Below are 22,011 nucleotides of genomic sequence, written 5' to 3'. Positions count from 1 at the left end.
TAATTCTTACCTGTATCTAGAGAGTTTGTCACGTCCATTATTTTCCTAGATCATCATTGCCTACATACTCCAGTGTAAACTATGCACATGTAAGAAGGCCTTTCGCCCCTGTCCACCCTGAGTTTACCCGTAGCCACCCCTCCTGCCGTGGCCTCCCTGGTGTCTGTGATTCCGGTCAGTCTCCCAGCTGACGTGCTGTGCCCGAGTATGCTGGATTCTCCCCCTTTCCTAGGCCTGGCGAGGGCCGTGCTCTCGCCACCGCCTCCTGCCTGCCTCGGCCACCTGGCAGCATCTGAAGCCCTGGCTCTGACACCAGCCTTGAGCCCTGCCTCACTTCTCTCAGCTACAATAGTGAAGCTTCTCGCTTTGCATTTCCATATTCCCCTTTGTCTGTGTTTCACTAGTTGTACTTATTAAATTATCATGGTTACATGTTTTCTTTCCTGTCAGGGTGATTCATCAAGGGAAAGAAGCAGAGAATATCATAGTAGACATTCTTTTAGGAAATATTTGCTTAATTTCGAACGTTTTTTTTTAATGGCAATCTTCATATTTTTAAAAAATAAAAACAGGTTTTTTTGCCTGCTATGTAAATGTGCACACACTCATATATAATACACATGCTATTAAATCTTGAAATATGCTTCCCTCTTAAAGAGGTTTTGTGACATGGCATTCATTTAGTTTCTTACTAATTCTCTGGATATTTTGTGTTTTTTTTTTTTATCTCTCTCTCCGTTTCTACTTTCTGCCCCCTAAACTAGGCAAATGTTTCAAGTTCTATCCTTGGGCTAATGAGCTCTGCTCTGTTTTCCCGAGCATTCTGCCACTTCCACCTCACTTCTAAATGTCTAATTCTAGTGAGAAAAAGATAATGAATACAAACTACAGTATATTTTGAATGCTATAATTGAATAACCCATGGAGTTGAAAACACAACAGATAAAGAATCAAACTACTTATTTATCTCCCCTCCCCAAAACTATTTTCTCCCAAACTTGTCTGTTGTTAATAACATCTTCAGACTTTTCTTATTCGTAACATCTCATAATAATGGTTATGTATTTAGTAATTAAGTATTTGCTGTGTGTGTGCACTGAGTTCTTCATTTAATTTCATTTTTCAAAATTTCATTTAATCCTGATGATAAGCCCATAAGTTGGATGATGGTGTTCTTATTTTATGCTTGAATTATCTGCAGTTCAGGGAGATCAGTTAGCTTGCACAAGATCACAGATCTGAGAGGATGGGGCAGGGCTTGAACCCAGAGGCTCTTCTCGGAGCCGGGACTCTGGGCCACTGCTTGTTCTACAATAAGAACAAGAGTTCGCGCCCTTGTGTTGCTGAAGGAACCTTGTACCTCCCTGCCCAGGTGTTCTGCTTGTCGTTTGCTCTGATCCGAATGCCTTTTCTCCTTTTGGTAAATGAAGCTACCAGGTACTATGCTACTACCATCAAAAACATTTGTGAAGACTTTTTTCTTCCCAAACAGAAGCTGGGAATCTTTCTTCCTCTGAACTTCTGTAACATTTTATTTTAGCTTCATTTATGACTTTGATTTCAGTTCTATAATTTTTTTTTCATGTCTTTCCTGAACATAGAATATAAGCTGTTTGAAGTCAAGGACTTAAGTCCGATCCATGTTTAGGTCCCCATCAGCCCAGACTAGCTAAGAGCACAGGGTTTGAAGGCAGATAACTTTCCTTTGCTGGACCCTTGTTTGGTGGCATGTTACAGGGTGGGGTGAGAGCAGCCTGTTTTTCACAGGGTTGCTGTGGAATGATGGGATGAAGCACGCCAGCCCTCATGGAGACACCTGTGCTTCTCATTGTCACTCACTCACACCAACACGTCCCTGTGGTGGTGAGCCGTCAGTGGGCAACTGCGCAGCAGGAAGAAATCCTTCGTGTGTGGTGTTGTTCTTTAGTTGCTCAATCATTTCTAACTCATTTGTGATCCCACGGACTGTAGCCCACCAGGCTCCTCTGTCCATAGGATTTTCCTGGTAAGATTACTGGAGTGGGTTGCCGTTTCCTTCTCCAAGGGATCTTCCCAACCCAGGGCTTTAACCCAGGTCTTCTGTTTGGCAAGCAGATTCTTTTTGGCTGAGCCACCAGGGAAGGCCCCTTTGTATGTTTTATACCTTGAGAACAGTAAAAAGTGTCTATTGTGGTCCAAACAGTAGAAAGTGGTGAGAACGTTGGTGGAAAAGGAACTTCGTATCGTGGCCCACAGACGTGTGGCCCATGCTCTCCCCACACGCGAAGTCTGCCTTGGATGACTCAGCCCCTTTCACGGCCCCCACCTGGGTCTTCGCATGGACACACGAGTGTGTCGTGTCCTCAGCAAAACCCTCACTGGCCCCGTTCACGGCCTCCCTCTGGGGCTTCCATGGACCCGTTCTTCCTCCAGAGACAGGAGTGTCGGGGCCTCGACTGCTGCAGGAGGACCCCCACTTCTTCCCGTTCCTCCCGGGTTCACAAGATGGCCATCTCTTACAATTACTTGTTTCTTACTATATATTCTTATTTTATTATTTTATTTTGTTTTCAGCTCTTGGCCATCAATATTTGTTCAAATACTGGGAATTATTGGATTGCTTGATACTTGATAGGGATTGCATGATTGAAACTCCTTTTTCTGAAAATGCCTCATCAGGGTTCTGAAAGGATATATGTGTTAATATATAGGATTTCCATCCTTTTGTTTTGTCCATCAACTCACAGTTTATTGTTTTGCTGAGAAATAAGCAGTTTGGGGTTGAAGGACACAACATTAATAACAGCTCTGGGTTTCTTTCAGAGTTTTTCCAGAGCTAGGAAGATACTTAGGATTGGCTCAGGGAGGCCAGCTGTGATGAGTTCAGTTCAGTTGCTCAGTTGTGTCCGACTCCATGCGACCCCATGGACTGCAGCATGCCAGGCCTCCCTGTCCATCACCAACTCCCGGAGTCTACGCAAACTCATGTCCAGTGATTCGGTGATGCCGTCCAAGCATCTCATCCTCTGTCGTCCCCTTCTCCTCCCGCCTCCAATCTTTCCCAGCATCAGGGTCTTTTCTAAGGAGTCAGTTTTTTTCATCAGGTGACTAAACTGATAATAAATTTCCCACCTGTGATAATAAAGCTTTTAGGCTTTATCAGCAGTGAAGGCAGTGCAGAGAAGATCTCACATAAACTGGCCGTTGGTGAGTGGGTTTTACCAGTGCTGTATGCTCTGGTGGTGAGTGTGTGTGCTCAGCACTCGGTCTCCAGGGGTCAGTCTGCGGGGTGATGTTCATAATCCCAGTGTTTAATATTTGTGGACATCTTTTAGTATATGAAGATGATGTAAATGGAAAGTATGAACGGTAGCGATTTCATTTATGGATTTCTTGTTCTACACATTGTGCAGGTTAATGTATTAATAGATGAGAAACCATTATTGGACTGGGTGATTTGCTCCTTCCAGCTCCAGAGAATTGACTTGGGCACGAAGAGATTACTTCTTTCAGTTTTTTGGATGTTTAGAATGCTTGCATTTGTGTGCCTTTGAGAGAGTTGCAGAGTTCTTTCATTCTTTAAACTGAAACAACCCCAATTTAGATGTATGTAGATTTTATGAGAATCAGCTTTCAATTTGCTTAGTTCTGTACTAAGACTTTTTACTTAATTTGAAAATAGAATAGTTTGAGCATTTTTATTTTAGATTCCTATTAATTTTGAATGGTTGTCTAAATTATAGGCCAAGTAGCCTAAATATTCTCATAAACACTGCTTTTGTAATGTATTATTCAATAGTGTGGTCTTTACATTTAGATTCTTGAAGACCTGGATGAGCAGATTTATATCATTACCCTTGAGGAAGAAGCACTCCAGAGGCGACTCAGTGGTATGTATTTGTTATATTTATTACATATTTAGACCAGAATAAAACATAAGTTAATTCTAAAAAGATGGATAATTGAGGGGAGAAAGACAAGCCCCTCAGTGCCTTGTGCTGTTGCCCGAGGCTGAGACGTAAGAGGAGCACATGAACTTCCCAGGTGAGGGCAGGTGTGCCGAGGAGCAGCCGAGGAGCAGCCGAGGAGCAGCTGAGGAGCAGCTGAGGAGCAGCTGAGGAGCAGCTGAGGAGCTGGCTCAGGTCCCCCCTCAGTGAAAGTTGCTGTGATCTGGCAGGGTCAGTTCAGCGCCCAGACACTGAGGCTGTCTGTCCTCCACCAGATCCTCACGCATGACGGGTGCCAGGACTCCGAGTTACTGGCGTGCTGCAGGGCTGTCTGAGTGGTTGTAACGTCCCTTTCTTGTCTCTCCTGTTGGTAGAAAGCGGTGTTTCTTCTGTGAGAAGGGGCCAGATTATATTGCTGTACTGAGGAACTCTGTCTTCATTCTGGGATACTGTTCATTACCAACTGATAACCACATAAGCCTGTCAAAGACTTTAAAATTTAAATTTTCATTACAGATCATTTTTGGCTTCAAATGATGAACCAGTAAAGAAAAGAGTAATGACAGTTTAACAGAGAAATGACATAGTAAAATGTTTTATTTTACTCAAATGATTTTCACCCTGCACTCTTTTCTCCTACGGAGTTTTCTTTTAAATGTTGAAAACCTCCTACCAAGATCAGATTATTAATAGCTAACTATATTTTACAATCATAATTCAGGAAAAGGTATAAAATGGAAGGTTACTTTAACTGCACAGTATCGAGAAATGGGAAGAAAGATACCTACTTTCTTCAGTTACAGATAGTGAATTTAAATCATCAACCCCAACATGTTGATATTAGACATTATTCTCAGATCAAAAATTTTGGATTGTATCTATTCTAGAGAATTCTTCTCAGTAATAATTATATACTTTGATACTGATAGCTTTTAGACTGAAACTACATGTATCTTTTGTTCTTCTAACTTTATTAAAGCTGTTTTAACATTTAAACCTATTTAACTTAAGAATTATAACTTTAATCAATACTGTCAGCTTTATAATATTTCATTAAAGTAGTTAATATTGTAATGAACTTGTCTTATTTAGATAATCACCATTGTATACTAAATCTGCCTGGATCATTCAGAATCCATGTCTACCTGCCCCCTGCAGTGTGGGGTTATGTCTCAGCTTATATACAATATCATTTCTGTCTTACAGATCAGGAGGCTCAGATCTAGGAAGGGTAAAATACATTGCTCTGTGAATTAAAGAATTTGAATTAAGGCTAATCAAAAGAAACCCCAAAATGTAGGCTTTTCTCACTTTGTCCTTCAACAGTGGAGGGGAAAAAGTCTCTCCAGAACGTCTCTAGATCCTTAGCTCCTCAAATAAAAAGTGGCTCCATTACAGCTAAGGAAATGGAAGAGGAAACACTTGCCAGGAGTTTAAGGTAGTATACAGTGAGGCAAAGCCAAAGTAAACAGGACATCCGGCTAACTCAGTAATGGTGTAGCTTGCAGGGGATTGAGAGTGATATGATCTGCGACTTCCTGGCAGTCCTTTGCCTTCCAGTGCAGGGGACGCAGTTTGATCCCTGGTCGGGGAACTAAGATCCCCTATGCCTTGCAGGCAGAAACCCAAAAGGTAAAACAAGCAATATTGTAACAAATTCAGTAAAGACTTAAAAAAAGATGATAGGATTGCCAATGCTAAGTGTACTTTTATTTTCTGCCATTTCGGGAGGCCATGCACTACTTCTGAGTGTCGGTGGTCATTAAGAATCTTTCCAGGGAGCCTGTGCGTTGGGATACGTTGGGATAAAGCTGTGGCTTTGCTCTTTGTTGCTGGTTAGCACTGTGGACTGCTGAAGGTGGACTGTAGAGGGTTCTGAAGCAAAATGGACATTTTGATTAATACAGATTAAGAGTTATGAACTTCAGTAAGTATATTTGTCAGTTGTGCAGAAGGAGGAAAAGCCAAGATGGAAGAAAACCCTATTTTGTAATTTGCTATTTAAGAAAATGTAAATCATAGGAGGTTAGTAGGGATTTCCCAGTGGCTCAGTGGGTAAAGAACCTGCCTGCAATGTAGGAGACACAGGAGGTGTGGGTTTGATCCTTGGGTTGGGAAGATCCCCTGGAGGAGGAAATGGCAACCCATTACAGTGTTCTTGCCTGGAGAATCCCGTGGACAGAGGAGCCTGTGGGTGACAGTCCAAAGGGTTGCAGAGTCAGATGTGACTGAGCACACGTGTACTACTAGGAGGTTAGTAACGGCAGTCACCCCATGGAATATATTTAATGTACTACTCTGTCACATATATTTTGTTGTAAGAATTATCATGTATTTTAAGTTATTTTTACAAAGTGAAGTTTAAGTTTTTACTCTGGGCTATTAAAAAGAATTTCAGGATAGAGTAGAAGATTTTAAAAACTACAGCTTACGGCAGTGACCCACCCCAGCACTTGTGGTGGTGTTTTCTGAGCGCTTGCTAGCTGTACTTTCTCGGTGCTTGTGGGCTGTGACGGGCATCGCGTGTAGCTTGGGGACATCTGCGTGGTTTGCTCTGATCCCAGCTTTACGGCTGCCTGGTAAAACATGATACTTGATATCAAAAGGGACTTAAGTGTGGGAATAACACTGTTTTGTTCTGGAAGATAAGATGACTTGTGGTAGTCACTACATGCCTGAGCTCGGCCTCCATGCTGGTGTTTGGGTTATCAGCACAGCTCTGTGATGCACTGCCTGCCGTGACTTCTCCACTGCTCCACGTTGATACTCGGTGCCAGAGGTTTTGTGCTTGTTAATAGTGTTGTTATTTCTTAACAGACAGTAACAAAGTAAAGCTAACTGTGCACTATTACAGAGAAGCCGTCCTGCTACCAGCCTGCCCCATTCTCTCCTCCCTTCACCATGCTGCTTTCTCTAAGCCCCAGACAGCGTGCCCGTGAATTTAGAACCCGAGTCTTGAGACTGTGGGCTGGTTAACTGAGGAGAGGGAGAGACATGGTGAGACTGCCTGAAGGCTGCGTCCAGTGCTGAAGGACCTGACAGGAAGTGGAGGAAGGCGGGGGGAGCCCATGCAGTCCTGGCACTGGAGAGGGCAGGAGCGAGCGTGCCTTTTGCCCTTGGCCTCTTTCTGGTCCGGCCGAGGAGCAGGGGCTGTCCTGTGATCGCAGACTCTGGTCCGCTTGTCTGCTTGGGCCCGTTTCTGCCCCCGGTTCCCACTGTCCCCTCCGCCAGGACACCCTGCGCCAGCACTGGGGTGGAGCGTGGACCCGGCAGCGGGACCGCAGCGCTCGGCCTTCTCTCTGTCCTGAGGACTCTCGGCTCCCCAGCAGCTCCCAGTGGGGTCCTGCTTGCCGCTCACCTGCCGGCACTGCTCCTGGAGCCTGCCTGGGCTGCCCTTGCTCTGTGTCAGGCGCTGAGTCCGTCTGTAGGCCCTGACCTGACTGGCCGCTTCTCTCTCCCCAGTCACCCTCCCCTCCCAGGCGAGGCCTGCTCCCTGCGGGGGTACACGGCGCCGTCTGCTCTTTGACGAGTCTCCTCTCCACGCGCCTGTGGTCCTCGGTGGTTTCGGAGCCCCGCCTCTGGGAAGCCCCTGAGCGCTGGCTCCTAACCGTCCGCTCAGCGGCTTGGTGCCCAGGCCTCGTCGTGAGCCCTGCTGGCTTCTCCGGCTCACTCCCCACAGTTACCCAGCATTGACACTTTTCACACGTGCCGTGTGTTTACCCTCGTGACTTCTCAGCACCGCCGCTTGCCCCCGCGTTCCAGTCGTCCCCAGGCCTCATCATAGTCGTGCTAGTGCCAGGCTGTCATCAGAGCCGGTGCCCCTGTGCGCGCCCAGGCCCCTTCACACTCTCCGCGCCTCGGTCCAGCCTACTCTGCATGTTCTCTGCCCTCATGGCCGTTCCCCGCTGACTGTGGCCGCCTGACCTCTCTCTTCCTGTCTGACCAGACAGTCTCCAGACGACTGCTATGTCTTCTCTTCTCTCAGACCTTCTTCACGGTCACTCTCAGCTGATACTTTGCTTCCTGTTTTGTCAAGAAAACAGAAGCTCTTGTGTCAGAACTCTGGCCCCTCGCCTGGGTTTGGCTGCGTTGCGCTGCCTCTTCTGCTGTGTACGCTGTGCCTGGCCGTCCCGCTGCTGGACCGAGGCTACGGTTGGACCTCGCCGGTGCAGCGGCCCGCATCCCTTCTCCCTGGCTGCAGGACAGAGCTCCGGCTGGGTTGCCACCTCTCTCACAGAATCAGCTGGCTCACTGCCATCAGCATAGGAAAGTACTCTGATTTTTCTCAACTGAATGAAAGAACAAGTAAAAGAGTAAGGAAAGGAAGTGTCCACAAAAAACCAATCAGTTGATCCAAGAAAGAAGTGGAAAATTTTCATCGAGCCTGATTGAGGATTATAACTTGGGAACTCTCTCAGAAAGCTCCTTCCCTCCCGTTAGAGGTCAAAGCACAGTTGTGTGAGTTTTTGATCCAGGGCGGTACGTTAATGACATGTTATGACCAGTTTATCTATACAGCCTTGCTCAAAGGTGAGGCTTTGAGCTCACTCCCGCCTCCGCGACTACCAGAGTGCTGGTGCCATGTTGGCTGTGACTCGTAGTCCTCATCTTAGCTCTCCTTTCTCCTGGAAACGCTGTTACTCCACTCGGCTTTCTGTCCCCTGCACGTTCCTCGTCCTCCCAGGTGACGGGCGGCTGCTCTTCAGCCTGCGTTGCTGGGTTTCCCCGCCCCTCCCTGCCTCGGTCCTGGTGCTCCGCTTTGTTTGCCTGCCCGCCCCGGCCCCGAGGCTGCTGACCCCAGCTCTGCAAGCCGGGTGTCCAGTGCTCACCCCACTGGGCTGTCCAGTGGGCGCCTTGAGCACCTCTTGTCCAGAGTCAGCTCCACAGGCCTCTGTTCACATGGGCCCGCCCCTGCAGGTGGCAGACCCGTTCTTCCAGGTGCCCAGGTGAATTCCTTGGCGGCTCTTCATTCCCGTGTGGATTCCTTCGCTGGCTTCAAAGCCTCTCCAGCATCTGACCATGCTTTACCCCTCGCCCCGCTGCCTCCCTGGTCTGAGCGACGGCCAGTCCCTGCTGGCTGAGCCGGTGCAGATCCCCGTCGGCTCCCCGCGCCCATCCTCGGCCTGCGAGGCGGGAGAGCGCTGAGGGCCAGCCCTCCCTCACTCGTGGGCTCCCGGCTGCCCCCAGCTCCTGTGGGCGCCTTGCTGCCCCTGCCGCACAGGGCCTGTCCCGCCGGGCCCCTGCCCCATGGGCCTTCCCACGGTAAGCCCCGCGGCCCGTGCTGCCAGGCCTGCCTCCCCCGGCACTTCTCTCCCCTTCCCCTTCCTTGTTTCCACGGCGCCTTCCGGTCACTGATGTCCTGCCCCTCTCTCATCCTGCCCTTCTCCGTGCCTGGAGCAGGGACTCGGCAGGCGAGGGTGTGTGCTGGTTTTCTTCCTGATCCTCTGATGCCACCAGGCACGTGGCGGGTTGGGAGTAAGTGGACGGATGAAAAGCACACACAGTGATTTCGTCATTTTACCATAGATGTGAAGAATGAAGAAGTGAAATTTGGTGATAGGATAAAAAACCACTGCATGGAACAGTGTTTAGAAAAGCCCATTGTAGAGACCTCTGGAGACAAGCCAAGACGAGGAGCTGGAGACCGTGTGTTTGGTGTTAGTGAAGGAAAAGAAATAAAGCGATTTTCCCTCTATTGTTAAGCCATGAAATTGGAGCAGTCACAACCCATTTCTACTCTAGGACCCCTGAAGAGTAGCCCAACAGAAAGTCCCATTACATTAATCTTGGTAGAAAATCTTTTGTAATTCCTTCTCAGGATTAAGATATATATACATTAGCTTGTTTAAATGTTTAAGTCATGCGGCAGCATTAATTGAAATAATTAGCTTTTGTGTGTATAGCCTATGGGTGTACTGGGTAACTTTAGAAGTACCTAATGAACAGGAATTATTTTTTGTTGTTTAAGTTCAAAACCTTCACAGTTCTTTTAATGTGATTTATTTAAAAATATTATAGCCTTTGAACTTAATGATTCAATTCCATTTTTTATGTACTAGTTTCATCTTCATGATAAAAAGTTAGTATATCACCTTTGGTGGCAATTACTTTCCTGCTTCATTCTAATCTTTTTAAAACCTTTTTCCATTGAGGTTTGTACTAATTCTTTATTCTTAAGAGCACAGAAGATGTACTGATTTCATTTTTGTTGTATCTTAGTATTATGAAAAGTAAAAGATTGAAAAAAGCCCCCACACATCCTCATTTTTTGTGGAACTCAGTAAGCTGTAGTCCTAGAATCTTGTTGTTTACCCTCAGCCGAGTTTACCAGGCAGTCTGGGCTTGCTCAGAGTGGCGGCGTCCTGCCAGAGGCTTTCCCATCGTCACTGGAATGGTGGTTGGCTGTCTGATGTCTTTCACATACCACCCTCAATAGTGTAAGGGCGCACTGGATTTCATCTCATGTCCTCTGCATTACTCTCATCTTAACTTCCCCTCGGCGTTCTTTTATAGTCTTGCAATGGTTATACCACTGATGTAAGAGTTTCTCAGATTTACCAGACCCTGGGAATAGTAGATAGTCTGAAGTTGACCAGATACTGACTTTCATCAGGAACATACATAGCAAAGATTGTTGACACTGAATGACCCCTTTGGGGGCAATACTGTGATAGAAGAAAAGATTTAGTAATATCTTGACTTTATGAACTAACAAAAAGAATATTAATTCCACTGGTAATACTAATTAAATGGTTTCTTTTTAGTAAGACCCCAACATTTCGGTCCAAGGGTCTGAAACTGTAGGAGACATCTTGTTACAATGTATTCATTTTTTGGGGCTATATAATCACTCCATGACAATAAAATATGACCCAAATAGTGAGATGAAGAAGGGATGAAATGAGGTGACTGAAGAGATACAGTACCTGTAGATGAAGAATACTTTGGAATAATTTGAGAGTCAAGTATCATGTATTCTTTGAAACTGAGAGAGATTGCTCTGTGTAGGCGATCCAGATTTGTTAGCAGAAGAGGAGTTTAATGCACATGAACTGCTTGTGTAACCACACCCAGATGATGATGGTGTTCCCAAGAGTAATGTGTAAAGTAATCTTAACACCTTATCTGGCTTAAGGTACACCACTGCCTTGTAGCTGAAGTAGGAAAAAAAAGGGCCAGACCTTTCACTGTACACAGTTTCATGTAATGTTCCTAAAGTTGTTTAATATTCTGCATATTGCCTGTGATCATTTTATAATGAAAGTATTTTGCATTTTCAAAATTGTGTTGGATATAAAAAAATCTCATATTACTTGGTTCAGTAACTAGCCATATTTTTGTGCATATGTCAGAAGTAAACAGAAACTATTTTAACAAATGTTAGCATTGCAAAGGGAATAGAAATGGAAGTAGAGTTTTTGAGTGTATGACTTGGCTGTCTCCTCTGTAGATGGTAGTAGTGTTTGTTCATGCCCAGGTAGATGTTTTAGAGATTGCATGTCCAGGCTTCAGTTTTCAAAAGCTTTGTGGGGTCTGTCTAATCACCAGTGGCTTTATGGTGTATAGTAATTGGTGTTTGCGTAGGGGATGGAGAGTGTTCATTCTATGAATTATTAGGAGTCTTGGGTTTTAACAACAAACTCGTTTGTCTAAGTGACTAGGAATAATGAAAAGTATTTGAGTGACCTCACATTCTTGGTGACAGAGATAACTTTGGTCAGTTCAAAGTACTAAATATAATCAAAATTTTAAAGAATTGCTTAGGTAATAGATTTTATAACTAGCTTTCTTTTGTCTATACACTAAATTTAAAAGTTAAATGAAACAATAATGTATATACCAGCGGGATCTATTTTCAAGTAGTAATCATTAGAGACAAAGTTTAGGACCCTGGATTGTTTAGGGTGTTGATTTGTTTAGGGAGATTGTTTTATTGCTTCATATTCTTTGAATTATTTACATAATCATTTGGAGATTTATATTGGTTTTTAGAAATGCAGCATTATATATTGTACAGTAAATAGCATCTGTCCTTTAATATATGAATACATGTCAGTTAAGGCTCTCTTACATATTAAGAAAAGGTGTGAGGACAGCTTAATTGCTGAAGTGCTAGACTTTGGGAAATTCTGTTATCTTGGGAACAAAATATTTTCAATGCCACACTAGTTTTTCAGCTTAAGAATAAAGCTGGGAAAAGTTGCCGTCAGCTATTAGTTTTCCTGAATCCAAAGAGACGGGTGGGGCAGGATCAAAAATACTCATTTGATCAAAGTTATTGGCTCTGAAGGTCTTACCTGTGTAAGAAAGATGAAAGGTGTTGTTTTTATTGCATGCTAGTAACAGTGTAATTTTGAACTAATTGGTGGTGAACTGCCAATCACCTAGGGGGAATGCAAATAGATACTCTTACAATTTCCTTTGAGGTAGTGAAATCTTATGTTGAGGCTGGAAGGAAAACAGAATAATACCGTTAAATTGACCTTAAATGAGCTGCTTTGTGGTTTTCTTGGAGAATCCCTTTTTATTTTTCATGACTAGTCCAAACAGGTTTTGTCTACCAATTTGACTTATTGACTAGACAATGCTGACATTGAACATTTTAGATTCATTTTGAAATAAGGTAATGATAATACAGTTCTTTAGGATATTTTGATGATTTTGTTGTTATAACTTAAATTTGTATAACATTCCAATATTTGTTTGAGGTGTGTCATGATTCCTTACAAGAGCCATCATTTCCTTTTATACTGGAATATTCTGCCCAAACAAGCTTACTTTTCTCATGTAGATAATGAGATATACAGTAAAAGGTGGTGATGTCTTTGAAAATTGTGTTATTCCAGATGAAAATCTAGTCATTTAGTAAAAACCATAATTTCTTTTAAGGACAATAAGAATGTATTCTTGATTTTAGTGTGCAGGTCACTCTGTTTATTAACTACCTATTGTGTGCCTAGCATTGTGTCATCAAAAAAAAATAAAAACAGTGTTACAGAAACATCACTTTAGTTCTTTTACTTTGAAAACTTTGATTGGCCTGGATATCCATACTGAGCTTTTTAGATATCACACCCACAAAGTAGGCATTTATGTCTTTTAATTTTACGTTAACAGCAGGAATACTTTATCTACTCTGATTCCCCTTCAAAATTCTGAATAGTCATCAGATTATTATTTCTAGCAGTGAACTGGTTACTGGAATTATGCTTTTCTTTACAAGCATAGGGGATGAAACATAGTTTGGGATTGTATTTGTAATTTATTAGGTGTAGAAGTTAAATGAGCATTAGCTACATATACATACATATAATTTATAAAGAAATGGAATTGAAAAGTAAAATATTCTTACCTCTAAGACTATTAAATTCAAAGATACTTGAGAATCTTATAATGCTTTGCCATCTTACTGTAAATCTCTTTGTGATACAGAAGTGTCCATTAATTCTGTAATTTAAGTGTCTTGCTTTGGCTGCCAGAAACTCTGAATTTGTAGTAGAAGTGTAGTAGTTTTGGGGCACACTGTGTGAATACTTCTAAACTCTCTTTACCTCCGTTCTGTAATCAACTGTATATTGGGAAGCAAAAAAACTCAGGAGTTTTGGAAATAGTGTGTAACGTTGCAGTGCTTTCGAGACCTCAGGTTCTCCAGAGGGGAGGAGGGGAGAGTATTGGGTTTCTGCCTCTTTGGTGACGGCGGGTAGTGAGGATGGGAGTGCAGAGGGCGCAGTCCTTCCCTTCCCTAGAGACCTAGGTAAGACTGGAGCTTTCTGATTGCGCAGGAGGGCTTAGTGCTCCGAGCTGCCTTGGCTGTTGGCTGAGCCCTCTCTGCAGGCTCTCTCCCTTTAAGAAAGGAGTGCTGTTTGCACCCTGAGAGACGCCAGAGCACTGAGTCTTCTTCCTCCCGAGGCGGTATTTCTGGCCGGTTCATCCCTAGTCCCCAAGAACACCAGTTACTGGCCCTGCAGATGTCTGTCACTGTTTGAGGGCTGGTCTGCCTGGAGAGGGATGAGGGAGCAAGAGCAGCAGATCTGGACGTGGTGTTTGCTCAGGGCTGAGGTGAGGGCCGAGGTGAGCATCTAGAGACTGTGCTTCCGGTTGAAGTCAGCTGTTGGGAAAGACAAAGGAGGATTCGTACTCAGCCCCCAAAGTAGTACAGGTTATCAAAGAGATGTCACTGGAGCAGAAAAAAGACTGCCTAGGATGTGGGGATAAGTTTTAAAATTTAGTAGTTAAGAGATGAGGTGGTCGTTGTGATAGACAGAATAGGGTCTCGCGGAAGCGTCCGAGTCCTCACCTCCAGAGCCTGCACATGTGTCCCCTGGCATGGGGACGGGGGCTGTGCACTGTGCTTCAGTGAGGGGCTTGGCATTATCCTGGGTGCTCTGGTGGGCGGGCGCCTGTCACCACAGCAGCGCGAGGAGTGGGCAATGAGGCAGGCGGTCACAGAGGGGGACGTGGCGCAGAAGCGGAGGGTGGAGTGACCCGAGGAAAGGCCTCTGAGCCCAGGAGGGCTGGCCGTCTCCAGAAGCCGGTTCTCCCTGGGGTCTGCGGAGGGCGCAGTCCTGCCCCGCCTTTGGGTTAGACTCCTGACCTCCAGAACAGAAGGCAAGACGTCCGCGCTGCTTTAAGTCACTGAATTTATGGTAGTTTGTTACAGCAGCAGTGGAAAAATGATACAGTTCTTCTGAAAACTGCATCAGTCATCTGGTAGAATCAAGTGAGAGAAACGAAAGTAGAGAGAGAAGGAAATCAGAAATGAAATAATAGACCTGGACTACAGAGTTCATATACCTCGTCTAAGTAATATCTAGAGGGAGAAAAAAGAACAACTAGGAAAAAAGTAAATAAATAATAGAAGAAACAGTCAGTGAACTGAGGAAAGAGTTGCATGTACATTAAAAAGGTAACAGAGTCCTAGGTAAGATTATTAGCAAGAAATTGAAAAGATCCAGTTATTCTATTGGATTCGTGAATTCTAAGAATAATGATAATGATAAAAACAGGTTTACTGGCTTTCACATAGAAGAGTCACTTACAAAGGAGAGAGAGAAGAATTAAACTTCCCATTTATCACCTGTTAAGGATTATTGAGTATCTGGAGTCTCAAGGGTGCAGGGAAGATGGCAGTTAAAAATTCATGCATTTCTAAAAATGTCATGTACCTATTAAGACAGAAAAAGGCATTCATTTATTTATTCATTTTAGAGTAGTATGTTTAGTGACTAGGTGCTGTTGTAGTCATTAAGGACATGGTAGCTCCATACCAATGGAAGAATGTAGTAATAATCTCAAACTAAGTATTTTTAAAACCACCTCAGCACAAACCATGGTTTAGGAGGAGTGGGTGGAAAGCAGTGAGAGAATGGTTTCTGAAAAGCATTATGAAATTTCGCCTTGGTGGGGGATCAGTTGCCTAGTAAGGTTTCCCTGCGGGGTTTTATGTGGAAACAAATGCAAGTCTTAAGTCAGTGTGCTCAGGATGAGAAAGTAACCACTGAAGTGTCGACTTTACATGAGGGAAAAGAATAAACAGAAACTGCACTTGCTGGGAAAAGAAGAAATGGTAAACAAACTAAAGTAAACAGGAGTCGCAAAATCACGGGAAAGGAGGGAGGGCATCAGTCTCGGCCACAAGCCAGCTTGTGGGCAGCGGGGCTCAGGGCCTGGGTATCACTGATGCGCCGCTGGAACACCCGCCTCGCAGCCCGCTCTGTGTGAAAACTTCTGGTTACATGAAACTGTCTTCTTATTTTTGAGGTGAGTTTTCACACAAGCACAGACCTAAAAGGAGGAGAACTTGAGTGGAGAAGGCCACACAGATGTTTTGAAATTTATCAGACCTGAGAGAATTTTAGAAGCGACTAATTCAGCAGACCCACGGAAGTTGAATCCTGCACCGTCTGTCCTTGATTCATACCCGAGCCCCTGAAAGTCCCCGAAGCGGCAGCAGCGGACCCCTGCCAAAGTGGGGCTGAATGGGATGGATTAAGGCAAGGGGGCTGACTGAGCAGCCTGCTCGTCAAAGAGTTTGACTCCCATCTCTCCCCCCATCCAGGGTTACTTTCCAGAGAAAGGAAAGCTGTGGCCTGGGCATGGGTTGAGGGAGTGGCAGATGGATGAGTGCTTACAGACCAAATGCCTGGGCCCCCCGCTCTCTTCGCTGGGACAGCAGAGCTCTAAAACCCCAAGAAGGAGATCAGAGGAGTCTTCTCTGGGGATTCCGTCTGTCCAGGAGGGCCTCCCAGGCTCCTAGCAGTTGGGTGCCTGTGAAGAACCCGCTGGGGCACCCAACAGGAAGTCTTATTGCAGTTGTAGAGTTTCAAATCAAATTGTCATTTTAGTGCTTCCTTCTTAAGTGTGAACCAACAACTCAGACTCACCAGACTTAAGAGGAAGACTTCTCCCAGGAAAGTAGGAACCAAAACAAACACACAGTAAAGGATGCTGGGGGAGACAGAGCAAGCACAGGATAAGAACGCATGCAAGTAAATCTATCGTTGGTATTCTGTGAGAAACTGGGACTGCATCCATGAGAAAGGCCAGGATTCCGTAAGGATGGAATAACTGGTGAAAGAAAGGGCACCATGAAATTTAGAAATGCTAATATGTCTAAAGGATTGGAAGATAAAGTAGGTAGGTCAAAATGGGCAAAAATCAGGTGGAGTTACAATATTAGAGAATCAGTTCAGGATATCTTAACATCCAACTAATAGGAATTCCAAGTGGGGAGAGCAGAGAAAATGAGATGGAGGAGATGACAAAATCAAGCAGATGTCCCAGTCCTAAAGGACAGGAACTCAGGGATTGAAAGTGCTCACCCAGGGCCCACCCTGGAGCACAGGAGTGACTCCCGACACCTGGACAAGGGCCTACCTGTTCTTTAGGGGTAATGAGAAGCAGTTTGCACTCAGGCCTAGCAGGAAGAGCTTCACACCACTCAGAGCCAGCACTGGGAGCTGGCAGACGGAGCAATGGCATCACAGTTCTGACAGATAAGTAGTTTTATCCTGACTAATAAATAGTAATAAATCTGTAAACACTAAAGGGAAAGGTTCCCTTGTGATTTCTTGATTTTCCTGCATTAACTATTACTTGACGACTACAGAAGATGAGAATTTAAGTCTCTGTAAGTCACATGCCTTGTCATTCCTCATATTTTTTAAATAAAGAAGTAATTTATGTTTAACCAAATTTTAATATTGACTTCAGTTCAGTCGCTCAGTTGTGTTCGCCTCTTTGCGACCCCATGAACCACAGCACGCCAGGCCTCCCTGTCTGTCACCAACTCCCGGAGTTCACCCAAACCCCTGTCCATTGTGTTGGTGATGCCATCCAACCATCTCATCCTCTGTCATCCCCTTCTCTGGCCCTCAGTCTTTCCCAGCATCAGGGTTTTTTCAAATGAGTCAGCTCATTTGGCCACTCAGGTGGCCAAAGTATTGTAGTTTCTGCTTCCACATCAGTCCCTCCAATCAACACCCAGGACTGATCTCCTTTAGGATGGACTGGTTGGATCTCCTTGCAGTCCAAGGGACTCTCAAGAGTCTTCTCCAACACCACAGTTCAAAAGCATCAATTCTTCAGTGCTCAGCTTTCTTCACAGTCCAACTCTCACATCCATACATAACCACTGGAAAAACCACAGCCTTGACTAGACAGACCTTTGTTGGCAAAGTAACGTCTCTGCTTTTTAATGTGCTGTCTAGGTTGGTCCTTGACTCCAAGGACTTCCCTGGTAGCTCAGATGGTAAAGTGTCTGCCTACAATGCAGGAGACCCCAGTTCAATCCCTGGGTTGGGAAGATCCCCTGGAGAAGGAAATGGCAACCCACTCCAGTACTCTTGCCTGGTGAATCCCATGGACGGAGGATCCTGTTAGACTACATTCCATGGGGTCGCAAAGAGTCGGACACAACTGAGCGACTTCACTTCCCTTCACTTCACTAGGTTGGTCATAACTTTCCTTCCAAGGAATAAGCGTCTTTTGATTTCATGGCTACAATCACTATCTGCAGTGATTTTGGAGCCCAGAAAAATAAACTTGGATAGTTTCAAAAAAATTACCTCCCATTCATCTTTTCTTTGCTTGCTACTGGAGGAAATAAAGACATTTGTGAGGAAAGTTTAGCTTTTAATTAGTGGTAAGTGCATAAAAAGCTAAGCAAATGGAAAAAAAGATTAATTCTGGGAGTAAAAAGGAAAAATGGAAGAAAGGAAAGCTAATGGTAGTATATTACATAGGTAAGCAATGGATACAATTTGTATTATAATAATGTAGAGATTGAATATTGGTCTAATCAAAATTATCAATATGTCTGAAAGGCGGAGATGAATATAAAGAAAGGCATTAAAGACAGTGGGGGTCATGATGTAATGATAAAAGGTGGGATTTGTGAGGGACATGCTACAGTTTTATAGGAGCCCCCAAATCTTATTAGCAAATACAAACACATAATGAAGAAAAAATCTTAAAAATTGAGAAAAAGCTAATCTATCAAAGTACAGTTGTAGTGGGGGGTTGTTAGTTTGCTCATTTCAGAATTTAGTAAATAAAATAGAAGTGAGCTTCCTGAGTGTTTCTGATAAAGAATCTGCCTGTCAATGCAGGAGATGTGGGTGTAATACCTGGGTCGGGAAGATCCCCTGGAGAAGGAAATGGCAACCCACTCCAGTATTCTTACAGGGATAATCCCATGGACAGAGAAGCCTGGAGGACTGCAGTCCATAAGGTTGCAAAGAGTTGGACACGCCTAAGCGACTGAGCACACACGCATGGAACTATACAAAGCATTGGAGAAACAGCAGAAAATATGAATAGGGCCTGCATGTTAAAGTAACAACGGGAAAACATCATTTGCCCTTCATATTGGCACAACTTCAGGAGTTACAACATCCACTGCTGGGAAGACTGGAAAACACAGATCTTGGCTTATGATGGGTTGCCTCCTGATAAACCGTTGCGACTTGAGAACACCTAGCCTGCCAAGCACAGTTTAACCTGGTCTGCCTAAAGTGGGTGCTCGGAGCACTGAGACTGTAGCGCTGACATTAGCCTGGGGCTGGGCCAGCCGTCTGATGCCAGACACACGTTACAGCGAAGTGCTGCTGGAGGTGTAAGTCACTGCAATAGTTTATTATAGTCACAGCATTTGAGGGGAAGTAACCTTTAAATACCTTTAAAAACATTAATGCTCACACTGTCTGACTTTGCAGTATAAAACCAGAAGGTGCTGTATGTGTCTAGAAGAATGTTCATAGTGGCAAAAAAATGGAAGAGTACCTGAATATTCATAAGCAGAATAATTCTGGATAAAATTGACGTATGTCCATACTCAGATATTTATTCGGCTGTTAAGTTGGGGCTGTTTGTCAGCATGGACATATCATTAACTAGGAAAGCAGGTGGTGAAATAATGTCTGATTTTCCCTATTCTTATAAAATATATAGTGAAGACTGTGAATATGATGAAATACGTATCAGTGCGTATGTACTTGCAGAGGAAGAAAGCATCACCCAAGCTGCTGTCAAATTGTCCCATTCGGGAGGTGGGATGATGAGGCGATTTTGATCTTCTTTCACTTTTTATTATAAGCATGTGATACTTCTGTAATTAATTAAAAATTAATAATAGATCAAATAAGAATTTTACCAGAGAAAGACTTTTTCTAGGAATCATGCAGTGTTTAATCAGCAAGAACTTGGAAGCTGTTCCGGGTACGGAAGTGGATGCACGTCTCTGTGAATCACAGCAGCCTTTGTTTTCATTATCAGTAATCAGGATTGGCGATGTGTTTTTTGTGTTTTCATTAACTATGAGGGCTGCCTGTTCTGAGCTCTGCTGTTTCACTTCTAAAACATGCTTGCTTTCACTAGGACTGTCTTCATCAGTGGAATATAACATAACAGAGTTGGAACAAGAACTTGAAAATGTAAAGATTCTGAAGAAAAAATTAGGTATTGTACATTTTTTTCCCTTTTTCCCTCAACTTATATATTGGACTTTGTTTCTTATTAAAGACTACTGTAGTCTGTAATACTTTTAAGAATTATGAACTCTCTGTGTTACAAGCTTTCAGTCTGCCCAAAACCATTAATAAAGAGTGTCTTTTAGTTTGGAGGGAGGATGAACATGGATTTATTCACTTTTTTTAGTTGCTGTTTTGTATGTGTACAAAATGAGTTTTCATAGATGATGATGCTCAAATATATCACTCCACTATCTTTTTCACTTGTATTATTTCTGATAAGTGATCCTCTGTTATTCTTACCTTTCAGTGCCTTTTTTTCTTTGTATTTATCCTTCCTTAGGTCTGTGGCACATCACGAGTACGTGGCTTAGTGTCTCTCATCTACTTGGGCACCTACTTGTTGGTCGTTGTCTCATCAGATACTGCGGCCGTTCCTTTTCTTGCATATCCTCAGACTTCAGTTACAATATGCAGGACCTTTTCCCTCTTAAACTTTTTGTTTTCTCTCATTTTTAATTGATGTGCTTTGGTCTGATATTTTCTACTGATCTGTCTTCCGTTTCACTCTTTTCAGCCATGTTCCAACTGTTGTCAGAACTCTCTGTTGGACTCTGAAGTTCAGTTACAGTGTTTTCAGTTCTAGAATTTCCATTTGGTTATTTTTCTTGATTCAAATTGTGACATTTTCCATTTTGTTGCTTATATTGAACATATCAGTTATTAATAGTTGCTTTAGCGTTGTTTTCTTTCATGTCCAGTATCAGGATCTGCTGAAAGTCCGCTTCTGTTGTCGTCTTTTTCTCTGTCCTTCCTCCTGGTAGCATTCCTCATACAAAACCGTAGAGACTCTACATGATGCTTCGTTCTCACTGAGAGGATTTACTCTCACTTCTGGTTAGAGTTAGCACAGGGACAGGTCAGTCTAGCCGTCTCTCTGGGCTTAAAGTCGTTTGAAACTGGGTTTTGCTCTTTGTGAGGGCTTGTCTGTTTCCGGTTTGGCCTTCCTCCTTAGGTGCAGCTTTTCCTTGGTCCTAGCTAAAAGCCTGCTTGTTTTGTTGTCGACTCTGACCCTATCTTCTTCATGCGGTGTAAGCCTGACAGAAGCTTTGCTCAGCTTCTCTGCCTCCTTCTGCCCCTTTTGGTTCCTCTTCTCAGCCTTTGAGCCACTGATGCCTTGAAGGGGAAAGTAGCTGAGTGTTTTTGCTCTTTCCTTTCCCTGTGACCACAGCCTCTCAAATTCTGGCTGCCTTGGTAGCTCCAAGCCCTACTTGTGTCTCTGGCTCTGTTGAGTGTGCTGAAAGCTTTGCTTCAGCATCGTTTTCTTTTACCCCCAACTTCTGTGTTATTTCCCAGCCTTGTGGGTCTGTTTGGAGAGTACTGTGCAAGGCAGCATGGTGCATATTGAGGCTCCCGTCAGTTCATCTGACAGAATGGCCCTCAGTTTCCATCATCATGGTGACTCTCTGATATCTTCACACACATTGCTTTTTAAAAAATTAAATGTGATCCATCTTTTCCAGTTGTGGCATAAGGATTGGGGTGATACTAGGTAGACTTTGTCACTAGAAGTAGAATTTTGCTTCCAGCCTTTAGAAAACGGGGAGTGTTTATCTTTAGGTGTGGGATCAGAGGGGATTCTTACCCATGTTACCTGGTACTCCAGGTCTCTGCCAGTGTGTCAGACTCTCAGTATGTAAACATGTAAATTTGAAAAAAGACAGAGATAACTCTATCTTCGGGAGTAAGCTGTATATCCACAACATACTTCATTAACAATTGAAACGTGTTTGCAGCATTCCCTGGTGGCTCAGATGGTAAAGAATCTGCCTGCTGTGCGGGAGACCTGGGTTCGATCCCCGAGTTGCAAAGATTCCTCTAGAGAAGGGAGTGGTAACCCACTCCATTATTCTGGCCTGGAGAATTCCATGGACAGAGGAGCCTGGTGGGCTACAGTCCATGGGGTTGTAAAGAGTCAGACATTACTGAGCAACTTTCACTTCACTTGGCAGTGTTAAGATTTGAGCATCATAGGATTGAGCTGTTTAATGTAGCAAACTGATTTTAAAATTAGTTTGTGGAGGAAAATTAAAAACAATTTATGGCTTTAGGAAAAT

General features: G+C 43.9%; 1 protein-coding gene across 4 annotated transcripts in view; it reads left to right on the top strand.

Annotated features, from left to right (window-relative positions):
• Positions 1–22,011, top strand: part of LMBR1 (limb development membrane protein 1) — a 133,953-nt gene that overhangs the window by 76,822 nt on the left and 35,120 nt on the right. For all 4 annotated transcript variants that reach the window (XM_065939572.1, XM_065939568.1, XM_065939569.1 and 1 more), the window contains 2 exons: positions 3,797–3,869; positions 19,803–19,883. In XM_065939572.1, coding sequence (XP_065795644.1) covers positions 3,797–3,869; positions 19,803–19,883 — 154 coding nt within the window. The remainder of the gene's footprint in view (positions 1–3,796; positions 3,870–19,802; positions 19,884–22,011) is intronic.

Source organism: Muntiacus reevesi, chromosome 6 (genome assembly GCF_963930625.1).
Source record: "Muntiacus reevesi chromosome 6, mMunRee1.1, whole genome shotgun sequence".
Taxonomy (NCBI): domain Eukaryota; kingdom Metazoa; phylum Chordata; class Mammalia; order Artiodactyla; family Cervidae; genus Muntiacus; species Muntiacus reevesi.
This window is presented reverse-complemented; position numbering and strand designations above follow the sequence as displayed.